At 34.1% G+C, this 23382-nt stretch overlaps 1 protein-coding gene and 1 long non-coding RNA gene across 5 annotated transcripts; one reads left to right on the top strand and one right to left on the bottom strand.

Moving 5' to 3' along the window:
* The first annotated feature begins 550 nt into the window (after positions 1–550).
* On the top strand, positions 551–23341 carry LOC118443834 (uncharacterized). Of its 4 annotated transcripts, XR_004838801.2 has the most exons (12): positions 8200–8644; positions 13410–13646; positions 15837–16049; positions 17715–17947; positions 18047–18258; positions 18351–18568; positions 18654–18857; positions 18948–19064; positions 19132–19413; positions 19755–20292; positions 20982–21511; positions 22023–22161. XR_004838801.2 is itself a non-coding variant. In XM_035871393.2 (11 exons), the coding sequence occupies exons 3-11, from the start codon at positions 15866–15868 to the stop codon at positions 22411–22413; spliced, it is 2379 nt and encodes a 792-aa protein (XP_035727286.2). In that variant the 5' UTR covers positions 551–629; positions 13410–13646; positions 15837–15865; the 3' UTR covers positions 22414–23341. The 4 variants fall into 4 exon arrangements, 3 of the variants coding, with proteins under 3 accessions (XP_035727286.2, XP_035727257.2, XP_035727267.2); XM_035871393.2 differs by lacking the exons at positions 8200–8644; positions 20982–21511 and adding an exon at positions 551–629 and having other exon boundaries at positions 22023–23341; XM_035871364.2 differs by lacking the exon at positions 20982–21511 and having other exon boundaries at positions 22023–23341.
* LOC118443933 (uncharacterized) lies at positions 18562–19783 on the bottom strand. Its single transcript, XR_014983648.1, has 4 exons — positions 19653–19783; positions 19100–19260; positions 18773–18965; positions 18562–18710 (listed from the first exon to the last, which is right to left on the bottom strand). It is a non-coding gene; the product is annotated as an uncharacterized LOC118443933 (long non-coding RNA).
* Positions 23342–23382: the final 41 nt, after the last annotated feature.

The following is a 23382-nucleotide window of genomic DNA, read 5'->3' as shown; positions in this document are numbered from 1 at the left end:
ATACAATAAACAGTGATAGAATTATGTGTGCATTAAAAAGATTAAAAAGAAAAAAACAGAAATGAATACTATTGTGTTTCTTATCACGATGGTTTTAAACATTTTCATAGTTTCAAATTAATTGCAGTTTTTTTTTTAATTTTTTATATCTTGTTTGCAATTGTAGTGATATCATCCATCCTGCCGTTAGGCACAAATTCCAACCACATTGTTACATGTTAGGCAGGGTCTTTTCAGCTTTAATAATTAACATTCGAACAGATTAGGATGAAAAGTTCGATAAATTCCAAATACGACTTTCCAAATTTATGTATAGTACTGCCATCTTGATATTTTCTGACAAGTTTTAATTTACTTGTAACTGAGGCACGACGACAATTAGTATGGATACCGATAATATTGTTATCTGTCTTTAAGGTAATACCAATAATGTAGTATGTATTTCTTTAAAATTGTCGCTAGATGGCAAATTGTGACTGATTTCTTCATGCACGCACATGCACACACGCACGTAACTTGTGTAGTTTCTTCCATGCAAATTACGATTTTAAAAAGAACTCAGGCGCAGATAAATGATTAGGAAAAATTGTATGATAGTGCAACCCATTAGGTAGTTACGTTTAAATAAGGTAGGATATAATCTTTAAAAGAAATTTACAGTATGTACAAACTTACGATGATTCGATAATATGAAAATTAATAACTAAATCGGTATTTTTTATAACTTAACAAGCGATCACAGTATCAATAACGAGATGTCGATAAAGACGTTATTATCATTGTTTCGCATACGGTATGATCCTTATTTCTTTGATTATATGGCCAGCATAATATTTTTTCGGCAAGTAATTCCTGTTATGAACTATAGAAGCATTATTCAAGTGTCATTTTTTACCGATCGAATCAAAACGAGTGGATGTTTGTGTGAAATTGATCTTATGTCGAAAGATAACCTAAATTTGTTATATTCTTTTATCATTTTTTTACAACAGGAAGATGTATGTTTTCCGTTTTTAGAAATTCAAGGGTTATTAAAGAAAAAAAGATTTATATCAATCGAGTTGTGACAAATACTATTCTTTAAGGTTCTTTCTCATAATTATTCCGTTAGACATTATCGATGCAATTTCCATTTTCGCTTTCACCATCTGAACGATGGAGCTCATAAGATCGTCGAGAAGCTTCGTGTGAAGGTAAATTAGGCGAATCTAGAAATGATTTCCGCATTTCTAGTTTATTTAGACTATACTTTTATTAATGAAATCACAATAATGAAAATTTTCAGTCTTAATATAAGATACTAATAGCAACGTAAATAAATTCGATTGATTTGATATGCACTGCCGGATTTAGTCGTCAGATCTGAGTTTTTACAAATTTTTGGGATTCCATTAAAATAAATCAATTATACATAATATATATTTTCTCATTATAATTGTTTATGTAAATGATAACATGATAAATATACTACTCGAATTCGATTATAATCGTAGATATAGAAATAAAAATCATATACCGGTCACCGGATATTAAATTAAATTTATTATATAATATAAATTTATATAGTCCTGCGAGTGCCTCCTGTCTTATGAAATAACCGCCTTCACGGCCTATGCAAGCATAAATCCGTCATTGTTGATATATAATATTTGTGATTATATATAATTATTTTAAGCACTCTAGCAGTAGACCAAAAATCATTAATCGCGAGTCAGAGAAGCCTTCAAAGTTAGAATTTGCAGAATCGTGAAGAATTCTTATCTCTTTCTTTTATCTATTTGTCTCTCTTTCTCTCTTTTTCTTTTTTCTATCATCAACCATCTTCAGTATTTCTACGAGACGTTGGAAAACTTTCACGATGTGCTACATTCTGCAGACCGATAACCGTTTCGTTTCATTTGCCTCTTTCATTATATCTTAAATACATTCTTTACTAATTTCGTACCTTATAATTGTTTACATTATTTTAAAATGAATAGTAAACATAGCTATTTCAATTAATTAGCTATCATAGATATACGTTAATATCTGAAATATACGTGAGAAACGAAACCATTGGCCTCGCATGATTGTGAGATTAAAATGCGTGATATCAATCGATATAAGGAATGATTTCCATCTAATTATAAAAGGCGACAATTTTATATTGCTGGGGCCTTGTAGAATCGTGGGAAGTTTCGGTTAAGAAAGAGGTCGAACGAGATCGAGATAGAGAAGGTCTCATCGATAAGGTCTCTTTACGATTTTTATCTCATTTTCGCGTTCCTCGAATGCGGAGAAAGCTGATTCAACATGTTGCTGCTAAGCAAATCCTATCGGATGACTCATGTGACACTTCTTTGTCTTCGTTTCGTCTTTGCCTCTACGTTTTACATGGTATTTTGTACGCTCGCTGATTCGGTCCGATTTAAAATGTTTTTGAAATCTTACTTTTTCTCTTTCTTTCTCGTTGGTTAGATCAGTTAAAACCGTATCCGGGTCGCCTCATTTTTCGCAGAAACGAGCAACTATTCGTTTTTTTTAGAATCGAAAAACTAGGATCGACAAATTTTCGATTTGGAACGACAAAGATTCCTTTACAATTTACGTTATGGTTTATGCTCCGGTAGGATCGAAATGGCGGTACGACGAGCCAAGTAGTTAATGAGAATTTCCAGCGATCAATTCGAGTACACGCTCATTGTTCTAATTCCAAGAGAAAGCGCTCGTGATAATGGAGCCCTCATACTTTTCGCATCATGACAGAATGAACGGAATGTTTATTTTTCTTAAATAACATGTATGACAAACTCGATTTCCTATCATGAGAAAACACTTTTTTGACAGAATGACAAGTTGGTTTTACATTATGAAATAACGATATTAATTAGATTAGGTAAGTAATCATCGGCAAACTTAAGAGGTCTCTTTATAGATATGGATTGAGAAGAGAAAAGTGAGTATATCTATGATGAAGTACAATTATTGGAATGGGTCTCCTTTTCTTCGTATTAAAAAACTACTAAACTATTAAAATCTATAACATTTTGAAAGGGTTTCTAAGATGGCGCGTATTTTTATTCACTTGGTTCAATCTACATACATGCGTAAATCCTGATGATAGATATAGCTAACGTTGTTTTTGACTTTGGCGACAATGATTTAAGGGTTCCTTTCTCTTTTTTCAACCATGTTGAACATGTTGTGTTCAAGTTATTTCGAAATCAGGTCGAAAAGTTAATTCTTGACTTATCTTCATTCAATATGTTTGAACGACGACTTGATGATATTTTCTTACAAAAAGGAAAAGAATCCACAGTTTATCTGTTTCTTCATTTTTCACGCATAACGAGAACGAGTTTTTTCGCTACCTGTACTATACGGTTGTATCTAATATAAGTATGTTTTTTCTCCATTAGATAAGAAAAAACAAAAATTTTTGGAAACTTCATTCTGGTAACGATCAATGTAATTTTTCACAGGTTTGATTTTAAAACTCCCTTTCCTAGGCACGTTCGGAAATTCTTTCTATATTCCTATATATACGCGAATTTTCTAAGAATACGAGAATTTTGCTGGTGTTTAAATTATGGGTTACAGAAAATACACGTGGGAGGCATATAGCCAAATCTGAAGAAAAAACGATTATAATCGACGCGAGTATTACACACTATGAAATTTAAAGATTGCTCAAATCTTTTTCGCTCTTTTGTTTCTGAGAAGCGAAATATCTATGTATAAATACTATTCGAGTGATTGAGAGATCGAGATAAAGGGAAAAAGCGAGTTGGTTTCCGTGCCATCTCGAAACCGTGCAGAGAAGATCAGTGTACGCGAACTCAGAACAAACATTTGATTTTATCTTAAATCTATGAGTTCCCAGTTTTTCACTAAGAAGTTCCCGCATATTAATGTTCGCCTTTACGGCTGCTTTTTTAATCGGGGTCGCTATGAGCTATTACCAGACGATGTACTTACATACACATGCCGGTTTCAACTTGAATACATTACGATGCTACGATGACATAGGAGATATTTTATGCTATATTTCTTCTTTACTATACATTTTTACATTAGTTTACTTTATTATTATACATGTTTAACTTTTTTTTAAACATAAATTAATTTGTTATGATTATTTTTATAACATAGTGTTAAAAGAAACGATTTAAGGTAATCATTACCTAAATCGTATCTATTAGTTTCTTATATCATATTCTTTTTTAAAATACCATATTAGTGAATAGAAATAACAAAAAAAACGGAATTAAAAAGGATTATATACTGCTATATTTATTATTAATAACGAAAAGAAAATATTCCAAAATATTTAATTCGATTAAATAATATATTTGTGATAATGTTAACATATTTTATAAACAAAAAAATAAAAATATTGAACATAGCAAATGTTAAATTAATGTTTTTTTATTAATATTAATGGGTTAAATTGGGACGATTTACTGTTAGAATAATAATAATTTTTTATTGTATTTCTTTAAAAACTTTATGGGTTTTGCTTTTTATGCATTTCGGATTTTTTAGGATGATATTTCATTTTTTCCATGCTAGGGTAGCAAAAAATAATTTTTAAATTAAGATGAAATAATGTTTATTTTTTAAATAAAAATTGATTTTTAATTTGTATAATGATTATAATATATATCGGGTTTTTCATTTTAAACGATATGACCAAATATCTCTGATTCTAAAAATTATTTAATATCGATTGACAATGGCGTCCTTTATAAAATAGCTACAATGAATATTATATTTTCCCCTTAAAACTTAGCGTCTTTTATTTGAAACATTTTTTTATAAAATTAATAGGATCGGAGATATTTAGTCATAACGTTTAAAATGAGACACTCGATGAATATAAATATTGTCAAACACTTTACAATAAATTTGCTCTTATAAAAATATAAAAATGTAAAATAAAACTGATAAATTATTATTAACAAAATAAATTAATCAAGAGATTAACTGATTTTTCCATATATTTATAGCTCTCGCGAAATAAGATGTAATCTATACATTTTTGATTCATATAATTACTGTTAGACATCATTTATATTTAGTAATAAGAAAAAAATTAATGAGAAACGACTTAGCCAACGGATACACATTCGGCAATTCTCTTCTACTTATGTTGTGATTGCATTGAGAAGAAAAAAAGAAAAGAAGAGATTAATTGATCTCAACATAAACAAATTAGTAAATCCCGTCGATGGATTTGTAATTGTTTTTCAAGATCTTCAGGGAAGTTCCATATTTTTTCTTATATTTCAAAGTTTTAAATGGTAGTTTTATTTTATAAAATTTGTTGTCGAATTTTTAAATATTAAAAATTAGTTGCCATCTTCAATAATAACGTTTTATGAGTAAAGAGAGTGTGGGAAAGACAGAATTATGAAAAACAAAAAATGAGCTGATATTGCTGAGAACAACGGGGATCGAAAACTAATAACGTAACGAATGCGATAGATTTAGAAGATGGTTTAGGAGGCATCATGTAATTATCCGAAAGATAGTACTTTTCTTTCTCTTCTTTTACGAAACAGCGCGACAGAAGTAACAAATTTTGCGACAGTTCGAGACTTTGCGTGGAATTTTTCTTGTTAACGAAGGTCGTCTTATGGCTGATAACGATGTCTTAACGAGGTTACCAGTGAGAACTTTCATCAAGAATCGATGACACGAAGGATGTTCGATTTGGGTCGTGGGTTATCTATTACTAGAATTTGTTTAAAAAACAACTAATAGAATATGTGTCGATTATAAACATTAAAGATATCGTTATCGTTTCTACGATAAACCTTTGCGGAGATATATTTATGTGGATTATATATGACTACTAAATATATCATGTATCGTTTCAACGTGTCTGATATTTTTCGCGTTCGTTTTTTAGTATTTTTGAATATGGATTACGACTCGGTATAATAATCCGAAAAGGATCGATTGGTATGCGTAGAAGGAAGAGGCAGTGTCACCGATATGGCCATGCTCGAAGACGATACCAAGGCGTAACGGAGAAATTCGATTCGCCGACGGTACTAGATTAAACATCGCATGACATCGGCCGATGACCCTGACGATAATTTAGCTGCTTCGATCATTTCGAAAATGTTTCTTCAGAGATCAACAGAATTATTATTCGAAAGCACGTAAAAGCGACGACGCATTCTTCCTATTCCGATAGGTTGCGGTTGGCTCGCAGCTGCTTTGTGGCTGGAGGAACGTACAAAGTGTGTTACATTTGTACGGCGCTTCTGGTATGTGGGTCAGGAAGTCGACGCTGCTAACAAGTGACTCGACTTCCAACTCTTTGGACGCACGTTACCGCAAACTACTAACTTTCGTCTCGACAAATTTCCGTTTATACCAAATCGAGATATACTCTTTCTTTTTCCGCTCACCTGAGTAGATACAATAATTGATAACTTCTTACTATTTTTTATACATAGATATGTCTTTTTTGTATCTATGAATCACGTGATCGTTATACTACTTTTCTATTTAAAGATCGTACGTGATCGAAATACAAATTATTGATAAATAAGTAATGATAATTAAGTAGTCAAGTGATCTCCCGTGTAATTTAAGCTATTATTCACGAATACCTAAGTTCGTCGCTATTTACAGATATTTTCTACGACATATTGTTAGACGGAATAGTTGCGCTATAACTGAGCGATTTTTTATCAAATAAGTCTTTTTCTTCTTGTTCAAATAAAACGGAAAAATTTTATTATACTTTTATGGATGGAGATTAAGAAAGTGAAGAAAAATTATATCAACGATTGACCATTTACAGCTCGTCGAGTAAAATGGAGGTCATGTAACAGAAATTGAGAAGATGTTAAAAAGGAATAAAAAAAGCACAGGAAATGACACATTGCACGGATATTCGAAAACGACTATGTACAGTGCATCATTAATCTAGCTGAACAAAATTTGAAATGGGGGATTTCAAATTTGACATTTATGAAGTGATTTAGAATCGTATTAAATATGAATAATAATTACATTTTTTTAATAAATTAATCTATTTTTGTTAATTAAATGATATATTTTAAGCTGTATATAGTTAAATATAAAATGCAACTAATTGTGAGTAATATATGTTTATAAATAATATACAGTAATATATGTATGCAAAAGACGATATTTTTAATTATGTACTTACAAATTATTAATTTATAATGAAAGTGCTATTCGGAGCATCAGAAAATTCATCTATTTCTAAATCGCTACTGACTTCAGGTGCAAATTCTTTTAAAAAATGTAATATGTTTGACGTATACATCTCTATATAAGATATCGTAATCCCAATCCGTAGATATGAGTGGTTAAAGAAAGTAAAGTATCAAGTGGCGAGAGCATCGGCTATACTTTCATGTCCCGTATGAAGCAACCAAATTGCGTTTGATAAAAATTGAAATATTTTCATTTATAAGATATTTCAGCAGCTAAAATATGACACATTTTGCAGGAAATGAATTATTCAATAAAATATTACAAGAAAAACACCAACGGTCACCAACAGCATTCTGTAGGCCTGCTTAAAGGCCTACAGAACGTACATCGACAATACATAAATTTTTTCTATGAAATTAAGATATTAAAAACATATTTATATTATAAAATAATGAAGTATTATTTTACTATATTTTAAAACAGAAAAAGAATATAATAATATTTATGAAAAAGAATAGAATATAAACCATAAAAATATATTATCAATAGGTTTTGAAACACAGAATTTTTTATGGTAAACAAATTATGACTATGATATCTTGTAAAACAGATATTTTTCAATAACTTTCAATAAAAATTAAAAGATTTTATGATGGTCACTAAAATGACTTTTGTCCAGCTACATTGGTGATCCATCGTACATCGTCGTCATCGAATATCTATCCATTTTCCCGATCATTGGTCATCCGAAAGATAGTTCAAGGATTGGCCCCAATACCTTCAGAAGTGAGACTAAGTAGAAGAGAAGAAATATTTAGTCAGTCGATTGTATAAGGCAATCTCTCGTTTTTGGTAGCAACCAGCACACAATTCGTTATTCGCTTCAAGGTGATGGTAAAGAAAAGCAGAAGCAACACCAGCAGCAGGTGGTGGTGGTGGGATGGGTGGGGAGGGAGTGGAACACTGGACGACTTCCTGCTACAGTGCGGACTGAACGAGCAGCTCAGTCTTCGGAAGAGATCGCAGTCTATCGTTCGTAGAGACCTACTTTGTGTCATAGAAAATCAACGAAAGTTTCTCAGAAGGAAAGAGAACAAAATAGAAAGAAAAGAAAAAATATCGTACGGTTCTATCAACCCAGTTAGCATTTTTTAACAATTCTATATTTCCTTTTCTTTCTACTTTTATTTCTATCATTGTCTTTCATTTAAAAAATCCGTGTGGAGTATTGAAGGACAAATCTAAGAGCAAATGCGCGCGATGACGAGTTAGACTCAAAGGTGTATTCGGTGAAGTATCGCAAGTACCAACACAAAGTGTATCTGTCATTTTTTCGAAAATTTCCTTATTTCAAAAAACGACTATTAATTCGTCAAGGTGCTTGAGCTTGAAGGTTGGAGAGAAGAAATGGAAGAAAATGGATTTATGTATCTCCTGCTTATCCTTGGATTTGTTGTTCAAGGTGCGTCGTTATTTTCATTTTTCTTTTCTGATTTTTTTATTAAATAACCAAATTTGTATTGTTTTACAATAGATTTAAACTTAATATATTTTCAATTGTTCTTGTTACATTATTATGTAACAATAGTACTATATGTATTATAGTACTATATTATAGTACTATATATAGTACTATATACTATAGTACTATATATTATAGTACTATATGTACCTGTTACTCCCACAACAGTAATAGTGGTTTCTCTCATTTATTTCTATCGTGGATATTCGTTTATATCTATTCTGTATTCGATTAATCTTATTTATATTCAATTTACATTATTTTATTTTATTTCATTTCGCATCTTTCTTTATTTTGTATAACTTCATTTGTCTTTATCAAACTACTTTGCTCTCTTTTTTCTTCAAATTGTACGGATCTGACGAATTAACCGACGACCATAAGAAAGTAATCTCTCTTTACACATCTTTCTTCTTTCTCGTTAAAATCTTCGACTAATTGTTTCGTTTCTTTACAAAAAAGGACAAAGACTGTGGTTGTATTTTTTTTTTATTTTTATTTAAAAATTCTTATCGAATGGAAAAACAAGATGAATTCTTCGAATAATATGATAGTTTGTCGAATTTCATCAGTATTTTTTTCATCTTTTTTCCAATTTTCACTATTGGAGATTTAAAATCTATAAATCGATCGACTTACCTTCGTCGAAAAAAAATTATATTTGCAATTTTATTGGTTATAATTAAACGTTCATGTAATAAATTCTTCACGAAAGAGTTAACGAATTTAAAATAAAAATATACATGGAACGCTTCAGTCTTTTGTAGAAGATCTAGTTAAGCTGATATTACATGGAAGATCTATACATATATTAGGATGTCCCATAAGTTTCTTTCCTTTTTCTTATATAAAATGAATATACAATGTTTACTGTTATTTTCTTATATAAGGACCCTTTGGTACTATTACCTTCTTCCATCTCTCAGGAAGCTTCATTATGCCTTTTTTTCAAAATTGTTGTGTTTTGGATAAGAAATAATCCTGGAGGTGCGTTTTTATTTCGTTGATGAATTTAAAGCGCTTATCGCGAAGAGAATTTTTTAAGGTCAGAAAGAAGTAATAATCTGATGGAACGAGATCTGGAGAGTATGCAGAATGCGGTAAAACATCCCAATCAAACTGTAAGAGCTTTTCTCTTACCGCTAATGCAATATGTGATCTCCATCACTAAGTGTAGAACCCAAACTTCGCAGCGATTAACATATTCCATCTTAGTTAGGTGATTATGCACTGTTGTTTTGGGAATCCTAGTGGCATTCACTATCTCGCGCACACTATATCGCGGATTTTTATCAAGCATCGCCTTGATAAGGTCCGTATCCGTTGTTTTTGGCTGGCTGCTACGGTCTTCATCTTTTAGATTAAAATTTCCCCCTCTAAATTTTTTAAACCAATTGCGAACGGTTGTAATAGTTATAGCACCATGCCCGTACACGGTACAAATCTCGTCGACAGTATTTATACTATCACCTTTTTTGGAACAATGAAACATAACATACCGTAAATGTTGCCTTTCCCTACCCATGTTTAACGCTGTGGATGAACGTTTTAAAAGAGACTGTGGCACAAACGAAACGTACTGTAAAAAAGCTCTAGAAACGACTGAAATCGATAACATAGACGGCTGATAGATCAGCCTGCATATTTGCACAAACAGAGTCGGATAAGGCCATTCATGATGAAAAAAAAACTTTTGGGACACCCTAATACATACATTAGGTATTTCACATATATATACACATACATATGTATATATTATATAATATATATATAATGGTTCATTAGTGCAATGCGAAACACGACATATTTACTTCTTTAAATTTGGTTTATTCTTTGCTTCTTAAATTGTAAAAGGTTTAACGAGGAGCTCATATGATCGCGAACGAGAGAACGATTTTTTTAGATTATATCGAAGATCGATTCCATTGAAATGAAATATTTATTTTATAACGATAATTAATTCTAAAAACGATTCGTTTTTCAATATTGACCGACAAATAATATTTGGCATTGATTTAATCTTAAGCATGGAACTTGACAATTGTTGATTAAAAATTGCGATGATAGATAATAATGTATTAGAAAATATATTATGATATCAGCCAATTCTCTCCGAAGAGATTTCATCCGTATAAAAATAGCTGATGCGCATTTTCTTGCTCTATCAACACATGAGCACGGAGTGAATCTTTTAGAGAAGCAAGGTAAGATGCATTCGTAATCTTGTCGTAGCGTCATTGCGAATTAACTTCTTACTTTTTTGTTTTTATTTTGTTTTTTATCTTTCATCGGAATTCGGTTTGTCGTGAAAAATAAACGTAAACTGAATCATTAAACATTATTCCAATCCCGCAGAAATCACTTTTTTTCTATACGAAAGTAAAGTGATGTGTACGTGTAAATGAATGCTTTTGTGAACGACGAGTTAATGTTTGCGATTATATTGTTAGTTTCGATTATTATTCTAACCGATTATTATTTCAAGAAATTTCTCACATATTTTGCTTACTGGTTAAATGGTCTTTTTGTTGTACATTTACTTCGTTACGTTATACTCCCTCTGGACATATGCGAGCAAAGTAGAGTCATAAAGATGAGCATATCATCGCACAATTACAAAAATTATAATGCATTAGAATATTGTATTGTATGATAATCCTTGCCGAATATAACGGTAGAAATAGCGGTGACCTGATATTTACACCAGAATAACTTTTACCCTTTCCACGCGATTGTAGCTCGTTATGTCCACTCTACTGGCCCACATAAGCTTATTTACTCTGATCACGTCTGTTGACTGTAATTGCACGTACTTCACTATAACCCTGCGTCGGCTGAAACGTAGTTGAGGACCTATGAAATCTATACGTATGATTTTAAAAAGAAATACGATTTGCATTCTTTTCATATCTTTTTTCTGTTGAGCAACTTGGTCGCCGACGTAACGTATACTTAATAAACATGTGTTAATCGTATAGTCGCGAACCGTTACGTGAGAGCGACGCACAATTAAGCGAGATTAACGCGAGACGGTCGAGTAACCGATTGTGCGTACAACGACTCAAGGATAAAACCGTTTTCTCGTATCGTCCCACAGGAATGTCACCTGTCCGCCTGATACGAATCATGGTAGACTTGCCGTTCATCTCGTCCGCGGTTTTATCGTATGACCTTGTCAAGCAATCGATTCTACTTTTCCCACATATTACGCTCACGATGTTATTTCTATACAAATTTTTAACATGTTTTTTTGTATTCCACCTAAATATTCTTCGTTATACTAGGTACTTACGTGCTATTTAGAGTAAAGAATACAATCACAACCTTCTTGACTAAAGTGAAATTTTCGTCACCTAAGTTTATTCCTATGTTTGACAACTTGGCACGCGTTAACAGAACGTTTTACTGCGACGACTTCTTAAAGCTAGAATTTAAAACAGCTAGATGATTGCGCGATCATTGCAGGATGCAAGTTGCTTGCATTATTATTTCTGCTGCAAGAACTCGAAGTGATTTCCGTTTGTCTTGAATTTTCAATGAAATCCTTGAGTGCCGGACGTTTCGTATTTTCTTTTGTTGCGTTATATCTTTTCTTATAAGATATATATATATGTATGTATGTATATATATATTTTTATATATATATATATATATATATATATATATATAGTAACGGTGGGTATGCATAGGTATATTAATTTGTTAATAAATCACAAAAGGACAATCTTTCTTTTCGTCAACAAGAATGAAATGAGAATAGACGGTTGACGATGTGTAGATACGACGATTCTTGCGGAAACGACGATTTCAAATTATACTATGTAATGGAAGCGCCTCCGGAAAAAAGGGAAAACATTAAAACGTTTGTTGCATCTTCATCAATTTGACAGTAATGCGCGTAAGAATAGTTCGTAAGTAAGTTGTTTGCGTTAGAGCTACGGTGACGAGCCTCACTGCGCATCGAAGTCATCAAGTTAAAAAAGGAGACTTCGATGCTCCATGAGGCAACGTCCCGTACGTTGCAACGATGTTAAACGCATTTTGCGCCTTCTAAGTAATTCTCTTTTCTAAACCTATACAGCTAATATGTCTACTAGTGTATATACTACCTACATAACTATGTACTACAAGAGTACAACAATTGTCATCTTTTTACACTATTTCTTGCTTTTCTCATGAGTCACGCGATAATCACCTCCAATTCTGATGTGCAGTCATGAAAGGCAATAGAATTAGTTCACAAAAATGTCTTTAAAATTTTGGGCACGTTGTTTATGCTTGTTAAAAGTACTCGTGTAACAATGAGTTTTTCATAATAGCATACAACGGAAGAAAAAAGTAACATTCAGAATACTGACTTGATTTCTTTTATTGATAGATACAAAATGCTTTTCTTCGTGGTAGAGTACCTACGAAACGTAAAATCAATATTTAATTTTTCTGAATAACGTTTTATAGAGCTTTGTCCTATTGTTTTTCTTTTTAACATGTGATAGTATATTTCAAGACGAAATCAATAAATCACATATAGATGTTGCCATTTTTAATGGCAAAACAGAATTGTAAAAAACGATGGGGAAATGTTGCGATACTTGAGACAGCATACGCGTTGTCGATTTAAAATTTTATATATATGGTCTGTCTTAAATACGAACGTATAAAACATAATAGATGTATCTACTTAGATATGGATATTGAATTCCAGGTAGCATCAGTGTCGGATGCGGTTATCCAGGTGCACCGGCTCACAGCAGCGTACGCTTCACGGGTAGCGGCATAGACGATGTCATAGACGAAGAGGAGGCTCTTCTCAAAGAAACTAAATTACCGGAAGGAACTGTAGCTACGTATTCGTGCGAGCGAGGTTTTGAATTGCTCGGCCCAGCGAGGAGACAATGTCAGACAGAGGGTACATGGACACCGGAAGGTGTTCCTTTTTGCGGTAAATTTCTTTCCATATTTTTATTTTTCTTATATCACTTTCCTATTCGATAAAATTCTTTCAATCGTAGATATATAATAAATTTGGCATACGTAAATACTTATCTATCTATCAAACGATAGGAAGTTTCGATTAGTCACTCGACCCAATTCTGAATGTCCTTGACCGAGGCATTCGTCGATAGATAGCCAGGAAATACTAAAAATGGTGGGGGCATTGCACCGTTAATTCTGAACCTGCTGCTCGTGCGCGGCCTTCTCAACCTTCCTTCCTCGTGCACATTCCTAACGCGAAACAGCCACTATCCGTTGTCCTTGGGTCGACTCGATTTTTCTCTCCCTCTTTCTTACTTTTTTCTTAAATACACAAAAGATATAGGGTATGTTAAATGATATTTTGTTGATGCGTCAACAGGAAACAAAGCGAAATCAAGAAGCATCAAACAGATCGTATTTGGAATCGATCTCTGTAGGAAGGCTCAACATACTACTTCCTGCTTTTCCCTCACCTCTGGTGAGAACATCGAGGAACACGGAACTTTCTTTTCGACTCCGTTTACACATTTATCACGATTTTATTCTCAAAAGCAAAACTTCCTAGATCGTTCCAGATCGTATTTACGATCATCTTGATTTCTATTGTCGACGAAAATTTGGGTATAAAACGGAAGAATACTTTTTTTTGCTTATTTTCTTAATTGAAATTTTATAGAAACGCGTACGTTCCATTTGATCAACTAAAATCAAAGATACTAAATGAAGAGTCTTGAAACGGCCTTTCTTTTGTTTTGCTTCGATGAATCGAAAATTCCATACCCGAGTTTAACACTTTCACATTGATTCTTTCTATGTTCATATTATCGTAAATTTCTGTAATAGAGCTTAACCATAAATAGAAAATCGCGAAAGTAACGTGACAAGATCTTACACATCACTTACTTGGGTTTCATGGTAGAATTTGTAGTTGAAAATCTAACTACTTTCGAAAGGATGCACGAAATTTAACATTTTTGATATCTTTCTCGTTAGTTCTGCTGTGACGCCTTATTGATCCGTGTATAGAACGCAGATAATTTCAAAACCTAATCACGGAAGACTTCCGTTATGAACATTATTAGTACAGAACCGACAAACCGACAGCAGACAATTTGCGAATCTTTTCTTACTCACGTGTACTCGCGAGAAATAACTGTAAATTATGAGGTACGTGAACGTATCGAGTTTGTGGGAACGCGCTAGCTAGTTGCATATCTATCGAGTTGTAGAGTTGAATGACGACAAGTAATCCAATATGTAGGTTTAGGTCAAGAATGCATCAATTATATTAGTGTCATAAATACGGTCATTTATTGTAATGTTGGTCGACGTCGATTTATCGATTTATCGCACGATTCGCAAAAAATAATAATTAAACGAAATGGAAAACCATCTCGTGCGTCGCCATTTGAATCGTCCGATATATTAAAGCGTTTATTACGTAAAATTCATTCGTTACAAATAAATTTACATATCAGAATCGAATATATAGATGATAGAAGATAAAATTAAAAGTAAAATTAATTTTGGTTTATTTCTTGTTTAAGATATTGGGTCATATGGATTTCTAATTTATTTCCTTGTTCAATATCTAAAAATAAATTAATTAGTCTCGTCACTATTACTGATAGCGACACGATAACAGTAGCAGCAAAAGTAGCGTCGGCATTGCGAGTTAGCGCCGGTAAAATTCTCACATTACGGTACAGTAAAACTACCGCAAGGCCAACGACTTCTTCGCAAATGCATTTACCGGCACTCGCTGTACAAAACTTCTTCTTCTCCTTTTCTATTTCTGTTTATTATTTTTTATTTCCTTTGAGGCCGGCTGTTCCATCTGCGTACTGACTGGGCTTACGTATATTGATTCGAAACATAACACCCTATACACTGTACACTTATATACGTACCTATCTACGTACCTTTGCGTACGATTGCGATCGAGTAATTAGTGTTAGATTCGCGACTTTGTGATATCACCAAACGAAAATAGCATCCTAGTTTATACTGATCGACTTAAAACGATTTTGATTTAAAAGCAAATAAAAAGACAAAAAAAATAAAAAGTTGCAATTTTTCAATTCAAGAGGAATAGGTCTTATACGATATAGATCTTAATACTTAAGTTTTAATGATTATTCTCTTTACGTTTCAGTATTGAATGTAGCCGGCGGGAAAGCACCGATGCAATCTAGCAGTCTGGATGGCGGAATTCCGCAACGTGCCGTTGACGGAAGTAGTGCTCAGATTTACACCGCGCAAACTTGCACGTTAACGAGACCCGAACACAGACCATGGTGGTACGTGAACCTTTTGGAACCTTACATGGTACAGCTGGTTCGGCTAGATTTTGGGAAACCTTGCTGTGGTAAGTAGCTCGTTAACATTGGCCGGTAAGTCCACGATAGATTCGACGAACTATATAAATTGTAACTTTTGTCTATCAGCGAACTATCAAGTAATGAGTACAAGTAGGACGATCATACTTGAATTGAAATTCAATTAGGAGATCTCTGTTTGATTAGTACTTCGATGCACGTGCTACACTAAATCTCGAATTGTTTGGTTCTTTCACGGTTCAATCACTGTCAGTCTTCAAGTGCGCTTTCCACTGATCAAGGCTAATCAAAATATCTAATCGAAGTAGACCAAAAGAGAGCAGAATTATCATCCAAGCATTGCCTCAAACCATCCATGAAATTGTATGATGAATTCACAAACGCCATATTATTTCCAACCTCTTTTTTATATTTCTAACAATCTATCCGTTTATTTATACCTATATCTTTTGATCTTTAATCAGGTCCTTTCCTTCTGCTTTTTCCTTTTACAAAGAATTGATTTTAATTATTCGTACAATTCATTAAACTCTTTAAATCAGTTCGTTTGAAGTTGAACGTATTAAACGAAGTATCGTTCTCGATGATTGTCATTTTCTGGCGTGTAAAATTGACTTGATATAAGTGTCTGCACAACTATCAGATGAGATTATCTCGTAGAAGAAGTTGACCGTGTATGGCAAAATTCATGATTTATGCTGTCTTCTAGCAACCTCTTAGACACGGCCCAGTGCCACGGAGATAGGAACCCTGAAATGATTTCCACATTATGCCTTCCGACTCGTGTCCGCACAGTACTTGCAATTAAATCAATCGCATTTCACAATAACGCACCTCATAATTAGCCTTCATGGAATGAAAAGATGAGAACTTTCACGTCGAGCAGCAACCATAACGATTTTAACATTCGTATATAATGCACATATGTATGTAGCAATTTATGTGTTTCGTTTGTAGACTTTACTTCAGTAGATAGTGAGATGAAACGATTTATAGATTTGTTCGCAGTTTTCTTTCATTCTCTTATTTGAAAAGAAGAAAATCAGAAGCAGAAACACTTTGTCAAGATGTATATTAAGTATTAACTGAAATGAATGCAAATGATTTGTGCTTGACTGCCAAAAAAGGAAAAGAAAAGTGAACGCATCGAGAAAATCAGGGAAACATAATTTTATTGTTCATAAAATGACAATCGAACGAAGAGGACGAGACGATCCGTGACAGCGTAGTTTCTCTCGAGAAAAGGAAGAAAATGACGATGAGGCACGTATCGATCTTCGGCTTCGTTCCGATCTCGCGCTTCCTTTACGCGCTTTCAAACAGTGAAATTCACAGAGTTTACCAATGCAAGAAAGTTCTGCATTCAATGCGTATATCGTTTCGTTTTTCTCTTTTGCCCTTTTTTATTTATTTTTCTTCTGTCGAAGAGAAACGAAATATCCCAAGAAGAATATATAATATTATAATAACTATCTACGTCATGGCTCTGCGCTCATTGTGGCAGTTGAAACGTTATTTAGGTTGAAAGATGTTGGCTCTTTTGTTTCTTCTCAATTCCTTTTTTCCGATTCGCTTTTAAATTAATTATACATAGTAAATTAAAACGAGAAAGAGAAAGAGAGGGAGATAAAGAAGAAAGGCGAATGGTAACGGAGCGAAGAAAAGATAAAAGGGTGCTTCTTTCTTTCAATTAGGAACTGCTATTCCTGGCACGATCATCGTTCGTGTTGGTAACAATCGGCCGGATTTGGGAACAAATCCAATTTGCAATCGTTTCACTGGTCTGCTAGAAGAGGGTCAACCTCTTTTCCTTCCTTGCAATCCACCAATGCCTGGTGCGTTCGTTTCGGTACATTTAGAGGCTTCCACCCAAGCGCTAATTCCGGTGCAGCTTTCCTTATGCGAAGCTTTCGTTTATACAGACCAGGTATGTACCCTATGATTTACCCTATGATCGTCATTCATGTCTCTCATAGTCACAATTAGCTAAACTTCCCATCTTTCGTTTTGATATTCCCATACGTAGGCACTGCCCATCGAGAGATGTCCACAATTCAGAGATCAACCTCCGGGATCAACTGCTACTTATAATGGAAAGTGTTATATATTTTATAATCGACAACCGCTAATCTTCAGAGAGGCTCTAGCCTTTTGCCGAGCACGAGGTGGAACTCTAGTCGATGAAAGTAATCCTGCCCTTCAAGGATTTATCTCATGGGAATTATGGAGACGGCACAGGTACTATACCATTTAAACGTCTTATATTTTGTCATCAAATCTTCATTGTTCGATATCACGATAAACTAGATTGACATTATTTATCTTTCAAGAAGAAGTGACACGACTAGTCAGTACTGGATGGGTGCAATGAGAGATCAAAACGATCGAACTATTTGGAGGTGGACGGGCAGTGGAGAAGAAGTCTCCGTATCTTTTTGGAGTCTTCCACAAGGTACAGAAGAAGATTGCGTTCGATACGATGGTAGCAGGGGTTGGCTCTGGTCCGATACACCTTGCAACGCTCGACTAAATTTTATTTGTCAACACCGTAAGTGTTTTCCTTTATTTTTACGTCTTTAAGTCTTTTTCCACTTTGATGATACATTTTTAACACAAGGATACTCAATTTTTAGAACCACGAGCTTGCGGTAGACCTGAACAGCCACCGAACTCGACCATGATCGTAACAGCTACAATAAATAGAAACATTGTTAGTCAATACGAAGTTGGCGCTACCGTAGAATATACTTGCAATTCTGGAAGTCTTCTCATCGGACCTTCGACTCGTACGTGTCTTGATACAGGCTTCTACAATGAATTCCCACCAGTTTGTAAAAGTAAGAATAATGAGTGCTATTTATCCTCTCGTAGATCTGAGTGAATTACGAATGGATCCTAATTAATGTGTTTGCAATGTGTTTCCTTAGATATCGAATGCGGTTATCCTGCGAACATAAAGCACGGTGGTTACACGTTGATTAACAACACTGTAACTTATCTAAGCCAAGTACTCTACTCTTGCGACGAGGGATATGAAATGACAGGTAATTGATAAAGTTCAATAATTGTATGATCTTACATGAAATCACTCTATCGTATCTCCTTTTGTAGGTCGTGCGAGACTAACGTGCGATATAGACGAGAGATGGAACGGACCACCGCCGCGTTGCGAACCGATACATTGCGATCCACCCGTAATAATTCCTCATAGTTTCATCCAAATTGATGAAATTGACGAAACTGAAATGGTAAGCAAAAGCAACGTTAACAGAAGCCTGCTCGTTGGCAGTATCGTCACTTATACATGCGAAAAGGGATATCGGTTGATCGGTTTACGACAGATTCTCTGTTTACAAACTGGACTTTATGATCACGCCGCGCCCTCTTGTACAGGTAATTTATATTATTTATATTCCTCTTATATTTTTTCTTTTTGTTTTTCATTCGTCTATCATTAAGAAGAGAAATAAATGCTTTTCCGAAATGTTTTTACACGGATAATTACACATATCATTACACCGATAATTAAACTTGAACTTCAATCAAATTATAATCAAATAATAATCCGAGTAGCCAAATTCTTGATCTAATAACATATAAATAAGCGAATACTTGATTTTATAATTACATACTACTATATGTCTACATATTGTATGTTGTATGTTGATCATAACCAACTATGGCTAATCGCCCTATGTTTCTGAATATTTCACTATTCGTTTATGTACATATAGAGGAGACTCGTACAAGTACGGTAACGCTGCCTCCGCGAGCGACTTTAAGACCAGCAACAAGTAGCAGAGCACGACCGTTCATTACAACAAAGATTAGATCGACTACGCCACCAGCAAACATGCCGACGAAAGTAACGACAACGATTACAACGATGAAAGCAGCAACGATCGTCCCGCCACATGGCAAAATACCATCGATTAATAGTGAACATATGGCGACGGTTAAAGAAACCGAATCGAAAAAGTCGAGCGTTAACATACAAAGTACAGCTTCTTCTTCATTATCAATTTTAAATGATCATAGCAAAGATCATCCGCAAGATAACGAGATCGCTGGTAGTGGTGCTGATCACGTACAAGCCGGTACTGGTACAGGTGTACCCGAACCCTCAGGACCTTTGCAAGTGGACACATTCAACCAATCGACTAGCGCCCATCAAGCAAAATTGAATCTTGGAGCTGTTATAGCGCTTGGAGTCTTCGGTGGTTTTGTCTTCCTTGCTGCGGTCATCACAACGGTAGTCATACTGATACGCAGGTAGGGATACATTATACTTATATTAAACTATGACGCATACAAATATCACAGGCGGGTAATCTATGTCTTATTCTGCTATGATTATATTATTAACGCTCTTTTATACATAAAATGTCTGCTCTTTATTTACTTCTGCCTACTGTATCGCTTGAACAGTATATTTGGATTTCTTTACTTTTCTTTCTATCTCTCCTCTTTCTTATCTTAAATTTAAAGCAAAAATGCCATTCTTTTAAAAATTTATTAATCATTACAATTGAATCAAATCTTTGTTACAATTGAATTAAATCAAATGAGAATTGCGATTTCACGTAGAGATTTTGCATATTCTTTTGTTTCTCTATTAACGAATTGCTTTTCTGACGCTCGTCTTCCTTCCCGAAAGTCACACGTAACAACGATCATATAGCTCGTATACAATTCTTTCTACGGAGAACAGTGATTAGCAGTATATATTGATCTCTCTGATGTAATCGATAGAATAGTTGAAAGATTTAGCTTCAAATTAACTTACATTCAAACTTCAAACTTAGCAAATCGTCTTCGTTCATTCATCTTAAAAGTAGAAATAGGTTCATTTGGAGTTAACCTGGCGCGAATAAGTTCGAATAAAGTGTTAACTCAAAACATGTCTACGGAGGACGAGAGTTGAGATTTATCGTTGAAATGTTTGCGTTGACGCTGGTTAGCGGCAGTGGCAGCGTAAGAGGAAGGCGCCGCAGGGGGCTCGGTGGGGTTGGAGCGTTGAGGGGTGGCGGTAGCGGTGCCCTTGGGAGGGGCGAGTCCGGAATGCCCTCGCGTTGGTATACGCTACTGGCGCTGCCCTTCCCCGACCAGCACCTGGGGCGCCGCGACCTCATGGCTCGCCGCGGTAGCGATCATCCTTACTCCTTCACCATCTCGGCAGCTCATCGTGCCGGTTACTTCTCGAACCCTTCCATTTGAATTCTAAACAAGTACAACGACGAAAAAACAAAATCAAACAAACGAAAAAGAAAGAAAAAAGGAAAGAAAAACAAAGATGACAACAACAACAATTAAGACAAATAAGAAAAAGAAAGGAAAAAGGAAAAAAAAAGAAACACGTAAAATAAAAGCAACAGGACAAAGTTTACTTCTTTCCCACCCCTCCACGCAACCACCGCCCCACCACATCAACCATCATCACGTATCATCACCACACCACTGTGCGCCACCCTCGCAAGTGATACTAGTCAAGGTAAACGAGCAAAATTTCTACTGCGCACTACGTATAGTGGTAGCTCGTTTCACCGGCAGGTCACGGTGTCCTTTCTGTTTTCTACAAAAGAAACTTCGTACACATGTTTCTTGCACGCGTTCGTCCTTCGCGAGTGACAATTTTTGCACCCTTCTCCTGATTAACTTTTCTTTCATTTTTTCCAAGAGTATTACTATGCAAAACTTTTCACAGATGCCTATAGAACAAGATTAAATGTTTATGCTCCTTTTTTCTTCTGCTTTGCTCTTCTTTATGCACGAGGTGGATGATTGTTTCATTATGAAAACGATTGATTACTTTTAATTGTATTTTATGGCAAATTTGACTTAGCGATTTTTCATTGCAACATGCTTATCCTTCTTGTCCATTGCATCGTCTACATGTTTCTTATAAAACTTTAAAAAATGATCTAACTACATTTTTTATATATTTTGATACGATAATGGTTCTATGAAGAATATCTTTTAACAACGTTTCACTGTTTACGTAGGAATCGTGGTAGAAGCAGTAAACACTATCGTCATCGAGCATCTCCAGATTGTAATACCGTTGCTAGTTTTGATAGCAGTTCCTCAGAAAGTCGAGGTGGCTTAAATCGATATTATAGGCAAGCATGGGAGAATCTTCATGAGACTACCGGGCATAAGATAAACCATCCTGCGTTACAACGCAAAGAGACCCTGGATGAACCAGGATATCGGGAAAATTATCGCGGTAACAATACCGAACGTGATGGTTCGGAATTAGTTGTCAGCGATGTTGCAGCCTATCCATCTAGCAAACATGCTAGTGTTTCGGATAAGAAACGTCATCATCACCACCACCATCATCATCATAATTCGCCCGAATGGAAGCAATCGCAGTCTCACCACAGATATTGAATGTTTTAAGAGTGAGTCTGTTAAAATCAATTTAAACTTTAAATTGAAGAAATTCATACAGCACGATGTGTTTTGTCACGATGACTCAAGAATCACGTAACAGAAATGTGCAAATGCATATCAAATTTTTTATTGTTTGCACTTTGTTTTAGAAAATAATATTTAATTAATGTTAGATACGTAACGGTAGCTATGAAGGATTTTACGTTATTGCTCTATTATCTAATAAATAATTTATAATCACTCGATCTGTTATGCGTTATGCTGTATATACATATATAAGTATTTTAAAGCGATTATTGTAAATTAAGAATTATGGTCATCTTGATCTTGATGAGAGATCAGAGTTTTATTTAGCAGAATGCCAAAAACAAAATAAAGAAAGTAATATATTAATTATGATCAAAAGAATCTTAACATACATATCTATAGCAAAGTATATCTTTAGCTTTCTTATAGATTTTTATTGTCTTTGTATATTATCTCGAATAAGTTCTTCTTAATCCCTGTGACAAGAATATAAATCTGTCATGGGTACCTTGGCCTCGCCTTGAAGTTGCTGATTATTTACAAAAAAGAAAAAAATAAGGGAAGGCCGATGTTATCCATTTCGGAATCGAACGTTCATTTAATGATGAAAGCTACTTTAATAAATAAATTGGGTAGATAGAATACAGTTTGTATAGAACACGAACACTTCATAAAGTTACTGTAATGATAAAATGTTCAGGATACATCACAAACAAAATTTTTTGCTTTGATCTAAAATAGGCGTTGACATTCATTTTAATTAATCGACTGAAATAAGATATTCATAATAATTTTATATACATATGTATTTATTTTGTCAAGTAATACTAAGTAAATTATGATAGTGCCATTTTGGGCAAATTACTTTAATTTACCTAAAAGCGATATATTTCGAAAACATTATCTTGTACCATTAGCTTTACTTGCTATATTGTATCT

The sequence above is a fragment of the Vespa mandarinia genome, chromosome 2, assembly GCF_050613455.1.
Source record: "Vespa mandarinia isolate Hongniang chromosome 2, ASM5061345v1, whole genome shotgun sequence".
In the NCBI taxonomy this organism is placed as follows: Eukaryota; Metazoa; Arthropoda; class Insecta; order Hymenoptera; family Vespidae; genus Vespa; species Vespa mandarinia.
The sequence above is the reverse complement of the archived record's forward strand: the minus strand, read 5'-3'. Positions and strand labels throughout refer to the sequence as shown.

Excerpts from the sequence above, each read along its gene's own strand:
- LOC118443834 (XM_035871364.2), top strand. The coding sequence starts at position 8,590 with ATGGAAGAAAATGGATTTATGTATCTCCTGCTTATCCTTGGATTTGTT. Across the intron at positions 13,647-15,836 it reads GGAAGGTGTTCCTTTTTGCG|TATTGAATGTAGCCGGCGGG; the intron begins GTAAATTTCTTT and ends TTTACGTTTCAG. Across the intron at positions 19,414-19,754 it reads CGCCGCGCCCTCTTGTACAG|AGGAGACTCGTACAAGTACG; the intron begins GTAATTTATATT and ends ATGTACATATAG.